Genomic DNA, 26,799 nt, shown 5'->3' with positions numbered 1-26,799 from the left:
AAAGAGACAAGCCAGCAAAGTTTACACTTGGAGGTGAAGTCCCTTTGCTTACAAGCTTTCCATATGCCGAAGATGTTATTAAATAATGACAATGTTCATGTTGATATGATTTCATTGCCTTAACTCAACTTTTAAAGTCTATGTGGTCAAATTCATTAGACGTTATTGAATTATGAACTATTTATAAAGAACTGTGTACATGTATCTTGAAATATTTTAAAGTAAAGTAATTAAGGAATTAAATTTAATAAAAGTGTTAATAATATTCTTGTTTTGCGTAATGGGAATACTATTCCTTAAGGGAAAGCCTTGCTAGTGGTGTAATTTGAGATTGGCCTGCAAATATGCTGTATGGACTATAGAGTTTTTCTATGCCCATAACTTAACATGAACTGAATGCAAGATTATGTCAATCACTGAGGATATAACCTCATTGGTTGATATCTTTGGCGGATGTACATGTGATACATCCTCATTCTTTCAATATCCAAGTGGTGGTTGGTTTAAGGGCTATGTTTGGTCAGGCAATACATATTGCCTGTTTGGGTTGATGAGGTTCTTGATAAGTTCCCCCCTCTCCCACCCATAAGTACAAAAATGTGGATTTGTTTTAATATTCATATTTTAATATTGGTATTACATGTATGCATATTGGGTTGATGAGCACGAGACAACATTACACAAACTTAAACATTACCATGTGATCATGTTGATGGAACACACCTTCACTTTATCTATTTTCAAGGGAAAGGTCAAATAGGGCAAGTGTATTGGTATGTTTGTGCTTACTTTTTCATAACAATGGAAAAATAAGATTATATATATCTCGGATGACAATAATGTTGATTATAATGCTTCATTTTATGAGCTCCAGAGTAGTTATATAAGAAACAACTGCGCACTTTATCCAGTTAACTCTTGTGCATTGCATTGTGCATATTAGTCCACATTTTGGTTTCTGAAACGTATAGATATTATCTTGTATTCGGTTCTTTCCTCTAGAGTGTTATATGCCCATAACTTAACATGAACTGGATGCAAGATTATGTCAATCACTGAGGATATGTGTACTTTCTGAAGAACCAAAAACAATCGACCTAAGTTTCCTTTATGCCTTTGTTTTACTCGTTTTATGAAAATCTTTTCAGTAGGTACTCAAAACTTGAAGTATGTTCATACAATTTGTCTGATAACAAAATAAACAAATCAGTAAATTTGAATAAAAAAAAAAAAAATGCAATAGCAATTTGTTGTAATTATCTAAAACTTAAGAACTATATATGCCTCAATCCAGATTTTTTTCTACACTAGCATCAAACACTTAGTGATCACGCGGTTAGATGATAAAATAAAATAGAATTTGATAACACATCCCCCCTTTGAACGAAAAATAAAACATAACACCAATCAGTACGCGATTTCAACACATGGTCTGACAAGAAACATAAGTTATGTGTTATTGTACTAGTTTTCTTGATTACTTATATATGACAAGGAGAAAAGGTCAATTACACTAATATGCTACATTGTTATAACCGAACTTATGCTGAATCATAAAATTCTATAATGTGTAATTTTAGAATTTGACGTTTTGCTTATGTCGTATAGCATGTGGTAACATTCTCTTGATATTCTTACATTTAAAGAACCTTGAATGTTTTTTAAATGTACTATAAAGCTAAGTAAGAAATAAATACTTCTAAACATAAACAAAATTTTAATAAACTTCTTACGTGTAAGCCTATAGCTGACATATACTTTAAAAAAATCAACACTTCGTAATATAAACTACATTCTGATATCACATACTTTATCTGGTCGCGTTCAGATTACAACGAATGGTTTTGTCCCCATTTTTGACTTAAACCCACAGTTGTTTTATAGCATGATGTATCCGTGTCTTTATTGGACGTTTTCAGAGAGTATTTATCACTTATATTTCTTTAATTTAAATAGTATGACGGATACGTTTATCGCAGTATGCAGCTAACCATAACAGTTTATTTTTGGTAAAGGATAAATCTGTAAGTATTCTATTTTTGGTGATTTATAGATTTTTTTAATTTGAATTTTGCATCTTGGGTGATTTTTTTTACTTTATAACAAATGATACTTTTGGGAGGACATAATTTTCATTCAAGGATCACACAAGTATTATAATAAAAGTATCATAACAAAGAAATAGTAAAGATTTTTTTTCAGTTGACCGTTTGGAGAAGGTTGGATAATTTACTTTCCATGAAATGTCAGTGTATTGATTTAAAAATCAAGAAGCGAAATTCGAACATTTATGTAGATGAACAATCGATGGCATTTCAATTCCACTTGAGGTTTCGTGTTTTATAGATGCACAAGTGTGAACACATATACCGATTCATTTCTGAAATTAGATATTTAGAATCCTATTTTTGCTTAATTGGGACTGTAGCAGAAGTAAAACAAACTTTCCATTCCCAATATTATTTGTTTGTATCAAAATTAAACTGCTGTTAACATTATTCTTTCATACTATATTAAAGAATTGAATGTTTCTTTAAATAAATGAATTGAGGATGAGTACATTTTGTACGACGTACGGAGTTCCTTCATTCATAAAATGTACGCACTTTCTATAATGCCTTTCCATTATATACATTTCTGAACGAAGCGTTCAACACTTTTAATCTTTTTTACTAGGTTCATGAAACTATAGTTTATATTAAGTTCATCTTAATTACCTATGCACTTTATTGTGGAAGCTAGTGTCATCATGAATGTAATATTTAATATTGAAATGAAAGTTTATTTAAGATTGACGCTAGATCGCTTTTAGACAATCAAAATAACGTACTGTAATTAAACATACATGTAATGCAATTTTTAAATATTATAAGAACAATTGTGTAGTGACTTTGTCTATACAAACTCTGTTTTTAATATAGTTATGTTGCATTTAATGTCGATTTAACGTGCAATGCATGCGTTTATATTGTAATACTAACAACTATATTGACGCTTTATATATTTCTTTTTTTCTAAATTACCTTTATGGCCATAAATGTTCTAGTGTACATGCACTCATTTTAATTTTAGGTTGTCATGTTACAATTTAAATAGTTAAAAAGATCAAATATAAAATATGAAGAATATAACACAAAAGAAGTAGTTTAAAACCCTAGCTAACTTTTCAATACTATTCATTCATATAATGTGTTACTTGATCCACGCATTTCTAAAGGAAACCGATACAACAGCTGACTAATGGTATATTTAGATGTATGTTAGTATACGAATAGTTATCTTGACAATTTAAAAAAGGGAGAAAAAAACTAACCAGAGAAATAGAAAATCTCCATTCTTCAAAAACTTGTTCAAATGCAGCGAACCTTTATTATGTTTTAGAATAATAAAAACATTAGATATTATGCAGTAGTATACACAATATACATATAGTACAACATTTCCGCGTGCCGCAAGTAGTCGTTTCTGAAAATGCCTATATCAAGTCAGGAAAATGACAGTTGTTTATTTGATAAGGGACTTTCCGATTGAATTTTCCTCTGAGTTCAGTATTTTTGTGATTCTATTTTTTTCTGTAGTTGTATTGTACACCTATACATTATATGTGTTTTTTCCGATGTATAATATTGACGTTTTCTTATTTCATTTATTTGTCGTGAACATACATTGCTCTACATTATCACTTGCTATTAGCAATTGTTGTCTCAATGTTTTCATTGTCTATGTATTTTTCAAACAAACTGGTGAAGTTGTTCTGGTACATTATAACAGTTGTATTGTCTATATCCTCATTAATCTTGCACACAAAGATTTGTTAGGAACCTCTCCAGGTAATGCGATGATTGAAATGAATTGAACAAAGAGCTTACTTTCGACTTCAAATAAGGATTTAGAATACAATACTTTTTCATTGAGGGCAACAACATCAATGTGTCAAATGGTATACTAAAGCGTTTTTATTGCATATAAGTTTTACGTTTTTTTATCACCTTTTTTTTCTATGGAAATATTTGGTACATGTGCGATGTATACATATATAAGAGCGTACAGACACCTCTAACGACAGGTACTTATGCATGACGAAGTATACGTAAGACTCGTTTTAGAGACTCTTTTCAATCGTGGTTCACACAAGTAGCGTATTGGACCTAGGCGAACTTGTATTTTTTTCTGGAAATTAAAAGCGTGTTTTATTTGAGGTGTGCTTATATCTTTATAGATTCCATTGATTGATGATTTCCTGTGGTATTAAATGAACAAAGACTCCTACGCGTTATCGGTGAAATTGAATGTTTCCTTTACATTTGTTTGTAACAGTGTGTAAGAAAATGTTATACATGTAGGTAGTATATTTCATATTCAGATATATTCATCAAATAAACAAAAAAAAACACTATTAGTATTATTAGCTCCAGGCTAATGCAGTAGTTTCAGATCAGAATAAATACATTATTTATTTTATAGGCAAAATGAACCATTTGATATTGAATCTGATGTTTGCTGCGATGAATTTAGCATGTGTGGTCAATGGTCAACTTTCAGGTTAGTTACATTTATTTGACAGTTGTGTTGACAATAACTGATTTGTGCTAACATTCTAACGTTCATTGCCTATGTAAATTTTCAAATTGTTTATAATCCTGGTACTTTTGATAACTATTGTATGCACAGTGAACGACAAATTTATGTGACGTATATAATTTTTGTGACGTCATACACTCATATCAATCCATGTGTTCGTAGATAGTAGATGTGTTTGTGTCCTGTTAAATTGTTATACAATGATGACTGATGTACCCATGTTTTGACTATTTTATTAATTGTGACTGTTTATTTAACGCATCATGTAAATGTAGCGGAATTTGATTAGACTGTTATTAAAGTGAGAGGGTTAGCGCTATAAAACCAGGTTTAATCCACCATTTTCTACATTTGAAAATGCCTGTACCAAGTCAGGAATATGACAGTTCTTGTCCATTCGTTTTTGATGCGTTTTGTTTTTTTATTTTGCCATGTGATTATGGACTTTCCAAATTGATTTTCCTCTGAGTTCAGTATTTTTGTGATTTTACTTTTTGCTAGTACCTATTTACGTAAACATATTTATCAGATGAAATTACGTTACACATGATGTTACATGAAATATTTTGATAAAAAACACCGCTACAAAATAAGAGTATGTAATAAGAAAAGCTCGGTATTGAATATACCACTGTAAGCCATTTGAAGATATAATCAGTGTTTTCTTTTGTTATTAAGATAATTAAGCTATATTTCAATATTTTGTGAGAGTTAATTAGTTTAATCATCCATGATAAAGTGTTTCAAAATCAAGATACCAAAAAGATCATAAATATTTTAATATGAATTATTTGCATATAATTTAACGTGAATTTTACATACGTCTTCCTAACGTAATAAGTGTTTGTTTACGAATGATCAATTGCATAATATGATTTACACATCAAGTGTACATTCTGGAATCGATCTTTCAGGTGGCTTGCGTATAATATCGGGTTCGACTGCGAATCAAGGACGACTGGAAATCTACCGGTATGGTGAATGGGGAACAGTTTGTGATAATCACTTTGATAATATTGATGCAGAAGTAGCCTGTAGACAACTCGGATTTTGGTGTGTATTACGTTTAAAGTAGAATGACACATGTAAAAAGTAATTCAAATCATTGTTTTGTTTACCATAATACCAACCAAATTAACGAAGGACAATATGGGGTTTATCATTTGACATTTAGATTGTAATATCCAATTTAGTTAGACAAAGGGAAAAAACTGATCAAAGGTACCAGGATTATAGTTTAGTACGCAAGACGCGCGTTTCGTTTACATAAGACTCATCAGTGACGCTCATATCAAATATAAAAAATGCACAAACAAGTACAAATTTGAAGAGCATGGAGGATAAAACATTCTAAAAAAATGGCAAATACGGCTAAGGTTATCTTTGCCTGGGATAAGAAAATCCTTAGTTTTTCGACAACAGGAAATTTATAAAAATGACCACATTATTGATATGCATGTCAACACCGAAGTATTGACTACTGGGCTGGTAATACCCTCGGGAAACTATTTGGTCATGAACCTTTATGTCCATGTTTTATTTTAAGGCAATACCAATCGTATAGGAGACATCGATGCATTGGTACACTTCATACAATTTTTATCAGTATTTTCATTTGTGCTCTTAACCCTTTTCTCATCTTTAGCACGGGTTACTTTTCTTCGGCAAGTGAAGATGCTATGTAATCGTATTATACATGTTTTGCTTTTATTTTCAGATTTAGAAATTCGGAAATGTATTTCCAAACTCATGCATTTCAAGTGTTACAATATTTAAATTCAGCAATTTAAGAATAAATACTTACGATAACGTTATTATGTTCATTTTTCATGTTTCTATCATCGTATCATATGGGATCGGTAGTCAAGTTGTTCGAGTAATGAAATAATACATATCTAAATGCCTGTTAATATGTCCATTCGAAAGAAGACTGAGCTGATTTGTTTTGTTACCTTTTAACATGATTATGTGGCTTAATTCCGGCAAACCCGCTGGTTCAAATAGCTTCCTGAATCCGTTATGGCTTTGTAATTGAATTCATAATTATAAGCTGTATACATAAACCTTTTGAAAAAAAGTGCTCCAAAAAATGTTCTTCCAACAGACCTTTTTTTGTTCTTACTGCTCTGAAACAACACGCTTCTCTAGTACCAATGTTTTACCAAAACCTTACTGCATGGAAGTGTGTATCTTGTCGTGTGCCTTGACTTCATTTTATAGACACTTCACTTGAATTGACATACAGGAATATTATTTTAGCTCTTTATGCTATTGTCTTAAATGTGTATGAATAGTTTTAATGTTGTGTTTGATCGCATTTACATGAACATTTGCTGTAACAAAATATTAGAAATTATAATAAATTAAGAAATGTATCTCCCTCATGCAAAGCTCTGATTCCTTTCAAGAATTTGACTATACTTTTGGACCTTTTGGATTATAGCTCTTCATCTTTTATGTAAGCTTTGGATTTCAAATACTTTGGCCACGAGCATCACTGAAGAGACATGTTTTGTCGAAATGTGCATCTGGTGCAACAAAATTGGTACCGTTGATTTTATTCAATGATTTCGTAGAATATACATATAGGTTCCAGAAAGAAAAGGTACCGAATATCTAACCCTTTTGTATCGTTCATGTATTTATAGTTCAGGAATCATGCAGCCCGCACATATGATAGATGATGGTAAAGGAGCCATTTGGTTAAATGAAGTAAATTGCACAGGTGCTGAAAGTACATTATTGCAGTGTGCATACAATACCTATTCATTGCACTGTAGTCATCATGAAGATGTCGGTATCCATTGTTTTCTCAGCTGTTCAACAGAAGATGAAGGTTGGATTTTGTTCAAAGCTTTTAAGCTGTCGAGTCTAAATTGAAACCTACGTTCAAACCTATGATTGCGTTGGATGAAAAGCCCAAGTTTTATTCGTGTACATGTGAAACAACTTTCGTTGTAGTAGGGTCTAAAAAAGTGAAAAAAGTATATTTAAATAAAACGCATTTGACTACCAACTGATGCTCTTTAACCCTGCTGACTGCCATTGCCGATTGCCAAATAAAATTGATCACAAGATGTACCAAAATGGATCTTAATATAAATTTAATACTAAACATAAAACAATTAACGTGTGGCCAAGATTTTTTGCCACAAACATAAGGTGTCAATTTTTTTTTTTTGTACGTCAGATCCTGATTTCGACAATCTCCTAAATATAAACTTAAATAATCTCTAGACGTTTATGGATAAACCATTCATTTTAGAAACAAAGAAAACATACCATGGGATATGCATGACTTCTTTCTTGGTAAAACTTACATCAAACTAATACATACATATTTTTCATTACGCCGTATATAAAAAAAGAAGATGTGGTATAATCTGTTAACACAAACTGAACGAACTTCCATATTGTGTGCACATAGTTCATTTGTCTTCTCAAATTTGTATCTAAATAACCACTTGCATAACTCTTTTACCCGATATATTTACATCTAAATGTATGTTTACAATGAACATAACAACTAAGCATACAGATGAAATACAACAAAAGCATTGGATACTAAAATATGCTTAAAGCGGAATCTTGCATTTGAAAAAAATAAATATAATTCTACTTTGCAGGTGACTTGCGTATTACTGAGGGTTTTGCTGAGAATCAAGGACGACTAGAGATTAAATACAAAGGTGAATGGGGAACAGTATGCGATAATCAGTTTGAGAATGTTGATGCAGAAGTAGCATGCAGACAACTCGGATATTGGTATGTATTACTTTAAAGGACATTTAGTGTTGATGGGTTTCTCTATCTCAATATGTACCGTCTAGTTGTTTCAAAATCGATATATATGTATATAGGATCCAACGATGGAATAAATGTTTTCGATAACTAACTTCGAAATAAAACATCCAGTCAGTTCATTTTGCAGTTGTTCCTTAATAAAAAAAATTACACCCGATCAATTGAAAAATGAAGAAAAATAATTAAATTTTAAAATAAGATATAAGATAGTGTCATGATGAAACACATATAGTATAAACACCATAGCGTTGTCAACGAACTGAATCGGAAAACTATAAAGTCCAATGCAAGTTGCAAGTTGAATATGACCCCAATTGTACAAATATCAAATATCTTTAAAAAAAAAAAACACAAAAAAACTCAGCATTTAATTTAGTGTCGACCGAGTTATGATGGTTGTCATGCACTGACACAATACATTAAGACAACAGTAGCATTCCGGTGTTTAATAGCCATGCATCGATGGCCAAAACACATTTCAGGGTCGCAAACCAAAACTGAGGCAAACAGATATATCACACCAACAAGCAATTTGCTGGTTTCCTATCGAACATTTTACAAAAAAATCAAATGATTTCTCTCAAATTTGTCTTTGTTCGAAAAGGTTTTAAACAGATAATTTTTTTTCAACTGTGCATTGAAATAATCTGACTTAATATCGATCCCAATAGGTAAAATAGTAGATGTCTAACACAATGTATCATTAATGTATTTATAGTTCAGGTTTGAAGATTTCTGCACATAAAGTAGAAGATGGAATAGGTACAATTTGGTTGAATAACGTAAATTGCTCAGGTTCAGAAAATGAACTACTGAATTGTACCTTGGATACAGATGCATCAAACTGTCGTCACTACAGAGATGTTGGAATTCATTGTTTTCTGAACTGTTCCACAAAAGATGAAGGTATGATTTTAGTTAAAATGTTATCTTATGTTATGTTTATCTTATTAATATTTATATAGTTGTTGTACTAGAACTTGTCCTGACTATATATGTATTTAATTTACCACTGTACGTTTCATAACAGTCTTTTTTTTACACAAAATTCTGAATACATAGAAAGCTGTACACATTTTATCTTTATACTCCAACAAGTCCAAGTGTTCTTGTTGGAGGGTGCATGAAATTGTCGAAATCTAAATAAGTATTGTCTACGTAGGATAACACGTGTTTACTACGTCTCTGCTGAGTAAACTGTCGTCAGTTAAGAGCAAAACATCATTTATTTATTTCCTACATTTCCTACATTTAATTTAAATGTTTAATTTAGTCGCATTACTTACATGTAAAAATGATCTCAATTGTTCAACAGCAAATGAAGGTATGGTTTAGGACAAAACAAACATGTTAGGCAATCGTACGTATGCACCAGTCAATGTGTTGTTTGTATTATGTTTTTAAATTTTGCTGGTGTGCTTTGTACGCGTGACTATTTGTGTGTCTATTTGTTGCATATGACATGGCTCTGTACTTTTAAACATCCCATCATTATGTGCTATTTAAATGAAATTATGTCATTGTTCTATTGTCTTCAACTTTCCTTATAACTGGGTCATTTTGTGAGGAGTCTCTGACCTAAAACAAAACATACAACACCAATCTGGTTTTGCTCTAACACTAAACCTGTGTTTGCAGTCGTTAATGGGGTATATGCATCAAGACCAAACTTGTCACCTAGAGTATGGCTCAAAGATTGATCTTGCTTTTCATTTTTACAAAAAAATTTCAGTCATCTTACATAAATATATCTGGAATCTGTCATGTATTGACATCAGCATGATCAAAATTTCTAGAATTGTTATAGCTCCCTCTAAGAATAAAAAAAACCACTATATTGACGTTCAAAATGCGAAATTAGAACAAATAGTGTGTTTATATCAACAGCACTATGTAGATGTTCATTAATAGCACTGTTTAACGGGATACGTTTTCTGCGAGCAGCACTTGATGCCTCGTCTGTGGCCATATTTTGTTTATCATGTTCTGATTTTGAAACATCATTTCCGGTATCAGTTAACTTATATTGTAGTAGATCAAGGATTTCACACATGTAAACATTCATTAAAACAAATTGTTTTTCCTGTTCTGCAATTCTTGCGATCATACAAGTTTTTAAAATCTGAAACATTGTCCTTTTTGCTACAAGAAGAAATACGATTCTAACCTTTCTTTCCGGGGGGTGAATTGACTTTTTCGGAGCCAATTGCATTATCCTCTAACACAGAAGAAGTGTTTTCCTTGACATAGGCATCCGAGCCTAAACTTCTCATTATCCTCAATTTATATAAAAAAAATACTTTGAAAATATTGTTTAACGACTGAACTCTTCAGCGCAAAATCATTAAACTTGGATACAGTTAAAAAAAATTGTATGAGCATCAAGCCTCTATCCATAAAATTATAGATCATCTAAATACTGATAAATGATTCTGATGTACAGGTAGCTTGCGTATTTCTGAAGGTTTCGCTGTGAATCAAGGACGACTAGAAATCAAATACAAAGGTGAATGGGGAACAATATGTGATAATCAATTTGATAATGTTGATGCAGAAGTAGCATGCAGACAGATCGGATATTGGTATGAATTATAATATAAAGGAACTATAGTGTTGATGGGTTTATCTATCTCAATCTGTACCTTGTCAATAAAAAACCGTCTAGTCTTTTCGAAATCTATAGATATATATATTTAGTTAAAATGAAGTGATAAATAAATCTTATATAGCTGTCGGACTATATATATATATAACTCGTCTAAACATCAACCCAACAATGTTAGATCTGTAAATTTGCTTTCGTAAATTTTTAGTTCTTCCCTCGTCGGGATTCGAACCTATGCTACTGAGATATCGTGACACCAAATCTCTTTATATATATTATCCAATGATTGGATAAATGTTTTCGATAACTTACTTAGAAATATAACACCCAGTAAGTTGTTCGCTAATAACAAAAAATGACACCCAATGAATTGAAAAATGATTAGAAAATAACTAAATTATAAAATAAAATATAAGATAGTTTCATCATGAAACACGGACAGTATATAAACCATAGCGATATCAATGACTGGAATCAGAAAACTATAAAGTCCTATGCAAGTTGAAAGTTGAATATGACCCCAACAGTACAAATATGAAATATCTAGAAAAAAACAAAAACACTCAGTATTTAATTTAGTGTCGACCGAGTGATGATGGTTGTCATGCACTGACACAATAAATTAAGACAACAGTAGTATTCTGGTGGTCAATAGCCGTATATCGATGGACAAAACACATTTCAGAGTCACATATTAAAACTGAGGCAAACACCTCAATCATTTGAGGAAATCAAAGGAACAATAGGAAATAAAAGCCAACATGCATATACACGAACTACGAGTATCTGATAACAACAACCATATTCCTGACTTGGCTTGACTGACCATATAATCAATTTATTCTTTAAAATACTTTCTTCAATGATATTCTGCGATTGTTTTCAGCTATATCACACCAACAATCAATTTGCTGGTTTCCTGTCGAACATTTTACAAAAAATCAAATGATTTCTCTCAAATTTGTCTTTCCACGAAAAGGGGTAAAATTGATCATCGTTTTTCAACTGTGCATTGAAAAAACCTGCTCTAATATCGTTCCCAATAAGTAAGGTAGTAATTGTCTAACACAATGTATCATTAATGTATTTATAGTTCAGGATTGATGATTCCTGCACATAAAGTAGACGATGGGATAGGTACAATTTGGTTGAATAACGTAAATTGCTCAGGTTCAGAAAGTGAACTACTGAATTGTACCTTCAATACAGATGCATCAAACTGTCGTCACTACGGAGATGTTGGAATTCATTGTTTTCTGAACTGTTCGACAAAAGATGAAGGTATGATTTAAGTTAAAATGAAGTTTTAAATAAATCTTATACATACATGTATGTATACAGCTGTTGTACTAGTACTTGTCTTGAATATATATGTTTTTAGTTTACCACTGTACGTTTCATAACAATCCTTTCTTCCCACTTAATTCTGAATACAAAGAAAGGTGACTGGTGTTCACATTTTATCTTTATATTCCAACAAGTCCAAGTGTTCTTGTTGGAGAGTGCATGAAATGGTCGAAATTTAAATAAGTAGTGTCTACGTAGGATAACACGCGTGTTTACTACGTGTCTATTTACATGATGGCTAAGTAAACTGGTGTGAGTTTATAGTCAAACATCATTTAATTATTTGGTACATTTCATACATTAAACATAAATGTTTCATTTAGTCGCATTACTTACATGTAAAAATTATCTCAGTTGTTATCAGAAAATGGACGTACAATTTATGTCAAAACAATCATGTCAGGCAATCGTACTAATGCATCCCGTAAATGTGTTGTTTGTATTTTTTTACTGGTGTTGTTTTTAATGTGTGCTATCAATCATGGTCCATAGTGCCTTTTTGAGCTTCTTTGTTACATATATAATAAAACAGAGAATTGAAATGGGGAATGTTTCAAAGAGACAACAACCCGACCATATAACATACCACATCAGAAGGTCAAGAACAGATCTTCAGCGCAGCGAAAAATTTCTACACCCGGAGGCGTCCCTCAGCTAGTCCCAACACAACTATATCTACTATAGGTAGTAATATATGTGTGTTTTATCAAAAAAATAGATTATAATAAAAAGCTGACTGCTGTGCTTTTAGTTTTGACATTTTTATTTACAATGTGCATGGTCTGTTTGTTTTGTTCACATAGCATTGAAAATGAAATGGAATTTGATGCGACTATAATTCAAGTGAGAGTTTAAGCTAGCTTTAAAACCAAGTTTTATTAAGAATTCCAATATCGGAAATATAGTCTCAAGTCAAGCATTTGCCAGTTTATATCCGTTGGTATAGTGTGTTCGAGCTTTTAATTAGGGCTTTTCTATCCTAATTTTCCAACGACAAATGTACTACGAGTACAGTATTTTTGGTGATTTTATTTTTTGATTGGTTGCTGAACAGAGAGATTTTATAACGTACATATAACAAGATATTTCTGTTAACTAAATGATAAGGTTGTTCTGTAGAAAATAAAACTATATGCAATATACCGGCAGAGTGCGAATATGTAAAAATGCGTCCGCTCAAAACAAAAAGTTTCAAACAGCTCCCACACAAAGAAAAGAGGTGAAACATACCAGAGAGACATTCAAGCTCCTTAAATTAAACTGACACTAACATTGCAAGAAACAAAAATCAAAAAAACTAACAACAGTATCTTAAACACAAGAAAGAAAAACAAAGACAGAGTAACACCTCGACCAAAACTTGGGATGATCTCAGGTGCTCGAAATGTAACACATCTTGCTGCACATGTGGCATCCATCGATTCACTCATGTACGTAGAAACCTAGTAAAAAGTATGAATGTCAAATTTGAGAAAAGGGGACAAGATTGTAGTAAGGAAAATGACCGTTTTTGTCTGCGACAGATATTCCATAATTTCAACTCTTGAGAAGTCTTTAAATCTTACAAAGGCATGATTTCAACATCACCATTTGAAACTCTTCGTTAAAAAACTTCTGTTTGAGCATCAACCCTCTATCAATGAAAATATATATGATATGAATAATGTAAATTATTCTGATTTGCAGGTGGCTTGCGTATTACTGAGGGTTTAGCTGAGAATCAAGGACGATTAGAAGTGTATTACAAAGGTGAATGGGGAACAGTATGTGATAATCAGTTTGCGAATGTTGACGCAAAAGTAGCCTGTAAACAGCTTGGATATTGGTGTGTATTACTTTTAGGGAAATTTAGTACTAATGGGTTTCTCTATCTCAATCTGTACATAGTCAATGAAAAAACATCTAGTCTTTTCGAAATCAAAATATGTAATCCAACGATTGGATAATTGTTTTCGATATCTTGATTCGAAATAAAGATTTCACATGTGATACATTTCATTAAACTTAAATTATCCAGTTAGTTGTTCGCTAATAAAAAATACATATACTGATGAATTGAAAAATAAAGAGAAAATATTTACATTGGAAAAATAAAACATAAGATAGCTTCATGATGTACCGCAGATAGTATATAAACTATAGCGTTACCAATGAATGGAATCAGAAAACAATAAAGTCCGTAATACGTAAGTATTTAATGCAAGTTGCAAGTTGAATACTGTGGATTCATTTATTTTCGTGGGAACCAATTTTCGTGGTTTTGAAGAAGTCTGCATACAAGCCTAGTTGCAATTTGTTATTTGTTGAACATAAAATTTTGTGTTAGACTCTTTCTACGAAAGCCCCGAAAATTGGTATCCAACGAATTATAATGAATCCACAGTATGCCCCCGAACGGTACAAACCAATCTCTCAAAAAAACGTAGCCCCTAATTGAATTAACTCAGTTATCATGCACTGACGCAATACATTAAGACAGAACCGTTCCGGTGTTCAATAGTCATACATCGATGGACAAAACACATTTCCGGGTCACAAACCAAGACTGAGGAAAACACTTCAAACATTAGGAAATCAAAGGAGCAACAGGAACACAGAAGTGCAACAATAATAAACGCAAACATGCAGCAACACGAACTGCATTGTACTCATGTAGTATCTGATCACAACAACCATTTCCCTCAAATGTGACTTTGTTCGAAAAGGGGTTAAACTGGTCATCGTATTTTTAACTGTACATTGAAAGAATATGACATCATATCGGTCCTTATAAGTAGATTAGAAGATTATCTAAAAAATGTATCATTGATGTATTTATAGTTCAGGATTGATGATTCCTGCACACAAAGTAGAAGATGGGTTAGGTACCATTTGGTTAAATAACGTAAACTGCTCGGGTTCAGAAAGTGAACTACTGAATTGTACCTTCAATACAGATGCATCAAACTGTCGTCACTATGGAGATGTTGGCATTCATTGTTTTCTGAACTGTTCACAAGATGGTGAAGGTATGATATTGGTCAGTGCAAAATTATAAATCATTCGCATGTGCCTGTCCCATGTCAGGAGCCTGTAAATCAGTAGTTGTCGTTTGTGTATGTGTTACATATTTGTTTTCGTTTATTTTTTTACATAAATAAGGCCGTTAGTTTTCTCGTTTGAATTGTTTTACATTGTCTTACTGGGGCCTTTTATAGCTTACTATGCGGTATGGGCTTTGCTCATTGTTGAAGGCCATACGGTGATCTATTGTTGTTACTTTTTTTGTCACGTTGGTCTTTTGTGGATAGCTGTCTCATTGGGAATCATACCACATCTTCTTCTTTATAGTATATAAATCGAAACAGTTGATGTGTTGCCCTTGTTTTGAAAAGATTTGTATTCAATTTATCACTGTACGTTTACTAACAACAAGTTCTCACATATTACATCTATACAACGTGCACTAATGATTTGTGTTAATATTTTAATTGAGTTCTCTAAGTATGCCCAGATCGGGTGAACACAATGGTCAAAATGGTAACAGTTGTTGGGTGCCAAGAAAACACGTACTTACTGTGTCTCTGCTAGCAGACGAGAAGCGTGATTCCCATTATACTGTCTGGCGTACTAAATTACAATCCTGTTACCTTTTATAACTACATGTATATACGCCATTAGCTTATTTCGTACTAAGAAAAACATAATGTTATAATTGTATTACCTACACGTTGAAGTCATCTCAACTGTTTAACAGAAGATGAAGGAATAATTTTATAAAAAAAAAACTGTTCTTGTTATCTTGTTAAGAACACTATTTGATACACTCTCTTTTCATAACGTTTGTAAAGTAGATTGTTAGGTTGTCATCTAATCACCTTATCACACCGTGTGCACATACTGCATTTGTCTTCTATGCGTGTTCTCATTTTCTGGTAAACACAAAGGTCAAAATGAATATATTACAGAACGACATTTAAATAATGTATTGATATTATTTGCTACACAAAGAAATTCTATAGCAAACAAAGAACAAGATGTTACCTATTTTCAACGTAATATTTAGACATTTATCTCTAAATTAAATTTTACTCAAAGCAATCTGCCAAACTGTCCAAATGAGTCAGCATGCTTCAATTCAATAACATAAGTTTCAAACAGCTCTCTTAAAGAATAAACAACAGAATCTTGTACACAATTCTGCTTTCCAGGTGGCTTGCGTATTTCTGAAGGTTTCGCTGGGAACCAAGGACGACTAGACATTTATCACAAAGGTGAATGGGGAACATTATGTGATGATAAATTTGAAAATGTTGATGCAGAAGTAGCATGTAGACAGCTTGGATATTGGTTGGTATTAACGTTTATAGAGTGTTAAAACACGCAATTTAATATGAATCATGTGTATACCATTTTGTACGTAAAAAATAAAGAACTGTACAGGGGTTTTAAGTCGAGATACCTTATCTAACGATAGGGCTATATTTCCAATACCTTAATTTCAAATGAAGACTACATCTTTAGATACTAATCGACCTATTCCAAAATAAGATCTCAAAATCATTCATTTAGTTGCACGTATGTTTTGTGGTGAGTTTAGAATCAACTAGTTGTATTTCTGTTGAGTCGGTAATTTCCTCTTATAGTTGATGTGTTTCACTAAGTTTTAGTCTGTAACCCAGATTTATTTTTTCTCAATCATTTTATGTATTTCGAACAGCGGTATACTACTGTCGCCTTAATATATGGTCGATTAAAACTACAGAACGAATTAATAGTTTACACTACATGCTATACGAAGTTTAAACAAGCCGATCAAACTATAATTGTTTTATCTTTTAGACATAACTAGTATGTTTGTATATGTTTAGGAACAATTTTTTACGAGTTCCAAGTAAATGTCATCATTAGCTGTTCTACAAAAAAACATGGTTTAATTAAGATCAAATCTACTTTTAAACCTATTTAGTAACTTTGATAATGACGGGAAAACAACTATTTTACAAAATCAAAATTGTATGTACATGTACCACGAATGGTTACATTGTAACCTTTTATTGTTGTTTTCAACCGATAATGGATAAAACTATACAGAATCCGAATACATGAACGAAAAAAAAATATCTAACAAAATTCATTTTTCATTTATTAATAGTTCAGGATTGAAGCTTCCTTCGGATAAAGTGAATGATGGCATAGGTACCATATGGTTAAATAACGTAAATTGTTCTGGTTCAGAAAGTAATTTACTGTATTGTACGTATAATTACGATACATCACGCTGTCGACACTATCATGATGTTGGTATCCATTGTTTCCTCAACTGTTCAACAGAAAATGAAGGTATGTTTTTTGTAAAAAAAAAATTACGTTCAAAGCAATAGTTTAACAACTGACTCAGCTTTTATAAAAAGTGCAGAGATGCTTTGTTTAAAAAAATTTATATTTAAAATGAAAGACAAAAATAAACATACAATGAAAATATTACAAAAAGACAGCTGAACATGCTGAATATTCATATTTTATAAATTACCAAAACAAAGAGATTTTAAAGCGTACATTGCTGATTGGCAACGTTATTATTAGTTAGTTCTGTCCAAATTAAAATATGCTCAGAATAATCTGCCAAAATAGTTCGAATGAGTAAACATGCGTCAACTCGTTAAATTTCGAACAGCACACCCAAACAATACATCTGCAAATTGTAAATATAATTCTTCTATGCAGGCGACTTGCGTATTACTGAGGGTTTCGCTGGGAAACAAGGACGACTGGAAATTTATTACAAAGGTGAATGGGGAACATTATGTGATAATCAATTTGAGAATGGTGATGCAGAAGTTGCATGTAGACAGCTTGGATATTGGTATGTTTTGCATTTGTAAAGTTTAACAAATACGCAATATAATCTTTATCAGTTTCTTTATCTCAATGTTTACCTCGTCCATGAATAACCGTCCAGGGTTTCAAAGTGGAGATGTGTTATCGACCGATAGCGCGATTATTTTGATATCTTAATTTGACCTGAAGATTTTTACATTAAACGCTTATCAATACATTCCGAAATAATATATCAAAACCAGTCATTCCGTTGTACGTTTGTCTCGATATAAATTCAGAATTGGCTAGTGTCATGGTATATTGAAACTACAACTGACATTTTATAGGAAGAATTTACAAGCCGATCAAAAACATTGTTAATTGATATGTTTAGACATGACAGGTTATTTGTATATGTTGAGGTACAAGTTGTTATGAGTGTCCTCTAAAGGACATAATATGTTTCCATTTTAACTCAAAATGCATGTTTCTTTCAGATCAAATGTACTTTAAATATTATTAATTACATTGACGATATACATGATATATTGCTCTGATTTATTGAACATAAGAAAACACCTAACACCGCTAATACACGGATCATTCTAACTTTTATTCAACTTAACATTGCGTAGAATAATGACAATTTAGTACAACAAGTAAAAAACAAGAGTTTCTTTTAGTGAATAGATATGTGTAAATAAACAGCCTGTTTGCTTCTAAAAGACACAATACGCATTTATTTAGAATCACATTTGCGTATTGGGTGACTTTGATTATATATAAGTGTATTTTTTTTAATAGCATTTAGATTGTGACAAATTTGTCAAATTATTGATAACCATATGGAAAATTAAAAGAACGAAAGGTTCTTTACTTTGCTAGTGGTCATTTTTAGTTGCATTTATCTATGATGAGTTTATTTACATATCATTTCCTACTGTACATTTTAGCTTTCAAACGAAATATTAGGTAGTTAGTCTCAAATATGTGTCTATTCTGTGCTGGTCTTTGCATTATGTATTCGGGTTTCGTTTTCTGTAATTAGTTAATACTTTAGTTTCATCATGTATATCTGTTATATTTGTTTGATAAAATTTACTGTTTTCAATAGCATTAATTGTTCTAAATAATAAGGATGTTCTTATTCCATTAAAAACATAGTCGTATTTGACACAACCCTTTTCAAATTTTGATCTTCAGTACTTATTTCACTATCGATCTTTTATATCTGGGCGTCGCTGTTGAGTCTTGTGTGGACAAGGCGCGTTTTTGGCGTATTAAATTTTAAACCTGATGCTTTTTGTTATCTATTTATCATGTGTTTCTTTGTCTTATATGTTCTCATATTTTTTTGCATTGTAGTCCGGTAGTATTATGTTGTCATTTCAATGTTAGATTTAACATTGCCATTAAAGTGCGAGGTTTGGTATGCCACAAAACCAGGTGCAACCCACCATCATTCTCTTTACAAATGTCCTGTACCAAGTCAGGAATATGGCCATTGTTGTATTATTGTTCGTTTCTGTGTGTGTTACATTTTAACGTTGCGTCGTTTGTTTTTTTCTTATTTTTTAGTGTAAATTCACATTGCGATAAGACATGTAACGGTACTTGTCTATCCCAACTTCATGTATTTGGTTTTGATGTTATATTTGTTATTCTCGTTGGATTTTGTCTGATGCTTGGTCCGTTTCTGTGAGTTTAACATTTTAGTGTTTTGTCGTTGTTCTCCTCTAATATTTAATGCGTTTCCCTCTGATTTAGTTTGTCACCCCGATTTAGTTTTTTGTCCATGGATTTATGAGTTTGAACAGCGGTATACTACTGTTGCCTTTATTGAAGTGTTTTATTAGCATGGAAACAATAAGCTTTTCTATGATTATATGCTCATCTTAATCACTTTCCTCCTTAAACTATTTTATCTATACATATATAGATAAAGGAAGATGTGGTGTGAGTGTCAATGAGACAACTCTCCTCTCATGTTTTATTAACTCTTTAAGAGATACTAAGTCACTCAGCGACACACTCGTATCCTATTGAATTGATTTACTGAAAAAAAAACTGTGTGTTCCTCTTTAAAATGGTCTGAACGAAAAGTGGGTAAAACTATTCTTATTGTTTCAACTAAGTACGGCATGTTTTGATAGTAATGCACGAAATAAATTAACACAGATACAAAATTAGAGGAGACGATATCTAACATGTCTAACACACTGTATCTTTAATTTATTTATAGTTCTGGATTACAGCTTCCCTCAAATAAAGTGAACGATGGTATGGGTACCATTTGGTTTAATAACGTAAATTGCGTCGGTTCAGAAAGTAATTTGCTAAATTGTACCTACAATCAAGATATATCACCCTGTCGACATTATCATGATGTTGGTATCCATTGTTTTCTCAACTGTTCAATCGAAGCTGAAGGTATGGTTTTAGAGATAGAAAACATTAACAAAAATCGTAGAATATACACTTAATATACCACGGCACTGTTAAACGCAACCGTTTGAGTTGGTACCAAACACCTTCACTAAAGTTAAGTCGGTTCGTTTAATTTTCATAAAATTTTGACAAAAAAAATATTTACTTTGACCTTATGACAAAAATATGAAATTTCAAATAAAGTAAGCCAGACAGATTATCTGAAACAATTAATTGTTTTAATTGAAGTTTGTCAAACACTAATTTTGTTCATTGAGAAGCTTCATATTTTCTTAACAATAAAACGTATTTTAAACTTTCAGCGGATTCTACAGAGTAAGCTACATGTAGTGTTATGTACCACCTTAAACGAAGATTATTCAGAATACATGTACATTTTTGTACATACAATATAATGTTCAAAACTGCCGTCTTTTATACATGATAATACTTATATATGTAATATGAGGCAGGCATTACTTGTGACGTTATTTAAGTTGTAACTTCATGGTTAATGTAAACAAAGAATCGCAATGCTTCAGGAAACGTTAATTCATATCAAAGACAAAGAATTATTAAACCAATTAAGAACTGTTATTGTGTTCCTTGGGTTCCTATTTTTTACTAGACTACTCAAAGTCTCACGACAATGAGACCGGAAGAAGGAAGTAGATTTCTGCGCAAATGCGACAATTAAAGAAAGCGATAAAAAAAATTGAACGATTTAAAGGTCATTAGTACAATGAAAAATTTGGGAAATTTTAATGTTCTACTGTTATAAGGGACTTCGTCCCGATCACAAATACATCTCAACTTATTATTGTTGTTAGCAATATAATAACATGAACATAACGCGCAGTAATGCTTTGTGTAAATGTCTCGCTTATCTTCTCGTTATCGGCTGTTCACGCTAGTCAGAAGGAAAATACTTACGTTCCGATAAATGAAACACATATCTACTACGTCACTGATTAGTGAATTGATGTTCGATTACGCCACAAACGTCAAATAAGTGTGTACTTGTATTTTAAAATAAACACATGGTTATTGTTCGTTTTAACATTTTGTAGATAAAAGTGTAATTTGTAATCATTTTCAAATTCTTTTATCAAATGCATTTTGATTTTAAAAAAAAGTCAACATAGATTCATGGTCATTGTTTATGGACAAACTATTTTCGTCATGTTAAACAGGGAAGAAACAAACAAAACAAACCACAGAGGAGTTAACAATATATGCATTTAAATTATGCCATCATAACACAATGACGGAATGTACAAGTACAGAGCCACGTCAAAAGGATCTCACAAAACAGACTCATCTTGGATATTAGTGAACAACTAAAATCAAGGGACGACAATGGTCGTCTCGGACCATCAGATGCATAAAAATACAAATACAATTGCAAGTGGTTAGGTACTTACAACTCTCAACAACAAATGTACACTAGGTACATATATGAGAGTACTCGCAGTAACTGGCAGCTAGTGCAATGTCCCTTACAACATAAACAACTGATAAAACAAATATTGCATCTAAGACTCAATTAGCAATCAGCACATATCCAAGATGAGTCTGTTTTGTGAGATCCTTTTGACGTGGCTCTGTACATTCCGTCATTATGTTCTTGTTTTTATTATAAAATGGTTTGCATTCCTATCTTACTTCTGATGATTTCCTTTGCCATTATGATTTTATGTGTTTCTTTGTTACATATGACATGAGTCTGTTCTTATACATCCCGTCATTGTGTTATTGTGCTTTTGTAATGTTTGTCTTCTTGAATCACATTTATGTAAATGTGTTTTTTATATGCCATATTTTACTTCCTTTTTTATTGTTTTTATAGTGATTAAGATTATTACACAATATTGACTGCTGTACCCCTATATTTGACATTTCAACGACTTTTATGTGTTTGTTTTTTTTCACACGTCGTTGTCAATACAATGGAAATTGGTGCGACTTACCAAGTAGGGAATATGACAGCTGTTATCAATTCGTTTGATGTGGATGAGCTTTTTTAATAAATTACTATGCTTTGCAGGTGATTTGCGTATTATCAAGGGTTACGCTGAGAATCAAGGACGACTAGAAATTAAGTATAAAGGAGAATGGGGAACTGTATGTGATAATCAATTTGAGAATGATGATGCAAAAGTAGCATGTAGACAGCTCGGATATTGGTGTGTATTACGTTTAGAAAGTAATACCATATGCATAATTTATTTCAAATTATAACGATACAAAAAATAATATTGTATAAGTTCCAATGAGACAACTTTCCAATCAAGTCACAATTTATAAAAGTAAACCATTATAGGTTAAATTATGAGCCCTCCTGTATACTCGATTAAAATGTTCGGTGAGTCGTGATATTAATGAAATAATAGTAAAAAAAACCAAAACATTAAAGTTCGACTAATCATTTGTCGTATACATAATATCATTAAGAGATGGTAAAAGTTTGCTGAACACCGACCGATAAATGTGGAATACCATATTTTCAATTGAATATTGATAGTCTTTGAAATACTAAAGATAATTTAAGAGAAAGGAATGACTCACTAACACAATAAATATTTAATGTATTTATAGTTCAGGATTGATGCTACCTGCAGATAAAGTAGACGATGGCGTAGGTACCATTTGGTTTAATCATCTAAATTGTTCTGGTGCAGAGGGCAATTTACTAAATTGTACCTACAATCACGATATATCACCATGTCGTCACTACCATGATGTTGGCGTCCATTGTTTTCTTAACTGTTCGACAGAAAATGAAGGTATTATTTGGTCAAAACAACGTTTAAAGCAAATGGATATGAATTGACGAAGCTAGTATACTAGTGCTTGGCCTGCATAAAAAATTACACGAATAAAACTCCGCAGAATATTTTACCACAATCACGATCAATCACAAAATCATGTATCTATTTTTAGTTTATTTTCAATATCCTGTGTTTATATCGGGAATTAAAAGTACTTACAATATATGTGTTTTGTAATACATGTGAAATAAAATACCATGAAAAAGGTACAGTATGTAGATATTATTTACGGGTAGTTTAACGTGCCAATGTTAACAAGAGAGAAAAAAGACCAGACGTATACATCATGAGTTCATAAACAATACAATCATTTTAAAATCTTAACAATATTACATATTGTTGTTCTTTTAAAAGTAATTTTCGGAAACCTTTAAAAAAAACAATCTAAACTAGAAATTATAGTAATCATACAAATCAGTTATGTGCACTTACTCATATTTAATATTAAAATTATCATCATGATTATGCTAGATAATCAATCAAGAACTCAATTCAGCCATATATTAATACGTGAAGCTACATTCCTCATACAAAATCAGGCAATATGATGATGATAAAACAAGCCAGGTAATCATAGTGAAATACACATGTATATTTCGAGTTTGGCGTTTTGATCGATCATTGTAATGGCGGATGGTATGTATGTTTCTTTATACTTTATAATACACATATAATACGTACACGTGTCTGCAACTGTAAAAATAAGATTTGAAATGTATTAAGAAAAAATAATACAAACTGGCATTTCTGAGCCTAAAACAATTGAAAAGTCGTTAGTACATATCCTAGCGTTAATTAAGACTTGACAATCATGCCATATTAAGATACTAGGAATAACTGAATTTGCGTTAATTAAATACAAATTATCTCAAACAGCCCTCAAAGAGAGTACATCTGATGTAAAACTGAAACATTGCATTACAGGTAATTTGCGTATTACTGATGGTGTCACTGAGAATCAAGGACGACTAGAAACTTATTATAAAGGTGAATGGGGAACAGTTTGTGATAATCAGTTTCAGAATGTTGATGCAGAAGTAGCCTGTAGACAGCTCGGATATTGGTGCGTATTATGCATGTTATGTTTAAAGCATAATTTAAAATGTCAGATTTAATAAGATACTAATAAGACTTGTTATGCGTAGCTTTAGCGCACATGTACATGTAAACAATATGATTTATAATACGAAGGGCCCTCCATACAATGTACGATTACAACTTATTAAAAAAATAAAAAAACAAAAGAATTGAATTTGAAGAAACAAAAAATAAGTTTATTTATCCGTAACTGTTCAAAAAATCAAAATCACAAAAATACTGAACTCAGAGGAAAATCAATACGGAAAGTCCATAATCACATGGCAAAATCAAACAACAAAACGCATCAAAAACGAATAGACAAGAACTGTCATATTCCTGACTTGGTACAGGCATTTTCAAATGTAGAAAATGGTGGATTAAACCTGGTTCTATAGCGCTAACCCTCTCTCTTTAACAACAGTCTCATCAAATTCCGTTATATTTACATGATGCGTTCAATAAACAGTCACAATTAATAAAATAGTCAAAGTATGGGTACATCAGTCATCATCGCATAACAATTTTAAAAGGGACAATTTAAGATGAATTGAAGTATAGTGTACAGTAAATATTTTAATAAACTGTATTCGTCACTCTTTCAACCTTGTCCCTTTTTATTCATATGTTTTTAGCTGTTTATACTTAAGTCGTCCTCTCTGATCAAAACAATCAACAATCATAGACTCATATACTACTCTAAAGCTATGTTTTACTCAAACTGTTTATCTGTACATAGTTTCAGATTTTTTAGTCAGATATATAAAATGTCCACAAACTATACGTTCTGTCATATTGATTTACTCAAAATTAAAATTGTGTCTTTCCAAACGTGTCCTTGTACAAACTGTTGATGAAAACAATCTCTATGTATTCAACTGAGCTGTGAAAGAACAAGAAAGACTTATATTCCCCAAAACGGAAAGAAGATAATATCCAGTTCATGTACCTATCATGACTTTGTTTACAGTTCAGGACAGATGATTCCAGCAATCCGTGTAAATGATGGACAAGGTACCATTTGGTTAAATGATGTAAACTGCTCTGGTTCAGAAAGAAAATTACTGAATTGTACCTACACTACTGATACATCAAATTGTCGTCACTCTGAAGATGTTGGCATCCATTGTTTTCTCATCTGTTCAACAGAAGATGAAGGTAATATTCTGTAGAAAATGAACGTTCGAAGCATTCATTAAAAACTTGCTTTGTGTTGGAAAATAAATTAAAAGAAAACAGAACTGTCTTAAATTCTACTTAGATGCGACACCTGTAAAATGAATAATACATTTTCAACCAAATGATGGGGTCATTTTAGTATATGTTACCATGGATTGTGCACTATTGTGCTAGACTATTCAGGTTTTTTGTTGAAGCTTTGGGTGAAAACTTCAATCAAACAACATACATTGAATAATAAATGATAATATGTTGACAAGGGTGGTCATTTGCTGTTTTGATATACTCGACTAAATGAGACTCTCACAGTATCGTTTAGCAATACTACAAATGCATAATTCATTTTATATAGTTAATGATATATTAATATTGCATATTACATTGTCCGGTCTGTCAAGTCAGGTTTGAAATAGTCACCACATCGAAAAAAATTGTGCTACGCCTGTAGTTCGTGTTCTTCTAGTTGTTTTTAAACAAAGTTAATATCATTTTGTAGTTTATTTTTAAGTTAAATGAAAATGAAAAATGAACAAAAGTGTCAGTACAATGTATATATGGATTATAATATTTTGTAGTATAGTAATGATATGGTTATTGCATATTAACTAGAATATTTATATTTACTAATGTACATCTTATTTTCTATATAATTGTAAATAGATAAAGTCTTGGAAAAACTCACTAAAAAGGAAAAACATATAACACATATAACTTACACATATGTACCATGTTTATCTTAAAAACCTTGATTTCAGTTTAGAATGTGTTTCTGATTTTTGTTTAGTTTGATGCCTTAGCGTTGAATATTTGTATCATGCTATTTCTTATTATTCACAAAAAAGCAAGAGCAGTTTCATATGTATATTTATGTAGAGTAGTGATCGTATTTATTTGTGTAATTAGTATAGTATATTCTTTTTTACAAAGTGATTATAAGATAAATATAGTTTGTACAGATCTTAATAACTTTTAAAATTAAAGCCAACTATGTAAAGAATACAAGTTAAAGATATCACCTTCACATTTAGAAAATGAGAGAAAACATTTGTTTGTAAAATTGTGTTTGTTCAAAAACTATAAGACATGAGAATGATATCAATTATCAACATAATCAATTGATCTTGCAATAAGTCACTTTCTGTAATGCAT

At 31.5% G+C, this 26,799-nt stretch overlaps 2 protein-coding genes across 2 annotated transcripts; both read left to right on the top strand.

Annotated features, from left to right (window-relative positions):
• The first annotated feature begins 4,469 nt into the window (after positions 1-4,469).
• Positions 4,470-10,980, top strand: LOC134690023 (neurotrypsin-like). Its single transcript, XM_063549993.1, has 6 exons — positions 4,470-4,542; positions 5,496-5,634; positions 7,230-7,417; positions 8,208-8,346; positions 9,104-9,291; positions 10,829-10,980. The coding sequence occupies exons 1-6, from the start codon at positions 4,470-4,472 to the stop codon at positions 10,978-10,980; spliced, it is 879 nt and encodes a 292-aa protein (XP_063406063.1).
• Positions 10,981-11,161: 181 nt separating this feature from the next.
• Positions 11,162-26,587, top strand: LOC134690022 (deleted in malignant brain tumors 1 protein-like). The gene is made up of 12 exons (XM_063549992.1): positions 11,162-11,172; positions 12,084-12,271; positions 14,024-14,162; positions 15,158-15,345; positions 16,528-16,666; positions 17,472-17,659; positions 18,044-18,182; positions 20,379-20,566; positions 22,611-22,749; positions 23,162-23,349; positions 24,319-24,457; positions 25,442-26,587. The coding sequence occupies exons 1-12, from the start codon at positions 11,162-11,164 to the stop codon at positions 25,641-25,643; spliced, it is 1,848 nt and encodes a 615-aa protein (XP_063406062.1). The 3' UTR covers positions 25,644-26,587.
• The last annotated feature ends 212 nt before the right edge of the window (positions 26,588-26,799 follow it).

This window comes from Mytilus trossulus, chromosome 11 (genome assembly GCF_036588685.1).
Source record: "Mytilus trossulus isolate FHL-02 chromosome 11, PNRI_Mtr1.1.1.hap1, whole genome shotgun sequence".
Classification (NCBI taxonomy): domain Eukaryota; kingdom Metazoa; phylum Mollusca; class Bivalvia; order Mytilida; family Mytilidae; genus Mytilus; species Mytilus trossulus.
Note: the sequence above shows the minus strand (reverse complement) of the source record. Positions and strands in the feature narration are given on the sequence as shown.

What these genes read in the sequence shown, in the direction of transcription:
- LOC134690023 (XM_063549993.1), top strand. Translation starts at nt 4,470, where the DNA reads ATGAACCATTTGATATTGAATCTGATGTTTGCTGCGATGAATTTAGCA. An exon ending in GGTCAATGGTCAACTTTCAG is followed by an intron (nt 4,543 to 5,495) that starts GTTAGTTACATT and finishes TCGATCTTTCAG; the next exon opens with GTGGCTTGCGTATAATATCG. An exon ending in TGTAGACAACTCGGATTTTG is followed by an intron (nt 5,635 to 7,229) that starts GTGTGTATTACG and finishes ATGTATTTATAG; the next exon opens with TTCAGGAATCATGCAGCCCG.
- LOC134690022 (XM_063549992.1), top strand. An exon ending in CTGTTCACAAGATGGTGAAG is followed by an intron (nt 15,346 to 16,527) that starts GTATGATATTGG and finishes TCTGCTTTCCAG; the next exon opens with GTGGCTTGCGTATTTCTGAA. An exon ending in TGTAGACAGCTTGGATATTG is followed by an intron (nt 18,183 to 20,378) that starts GTATGTTTTGCA and finishes ATTTATTTATAG; the next exon opens with TTCTGGATTACAGCTTCCCT.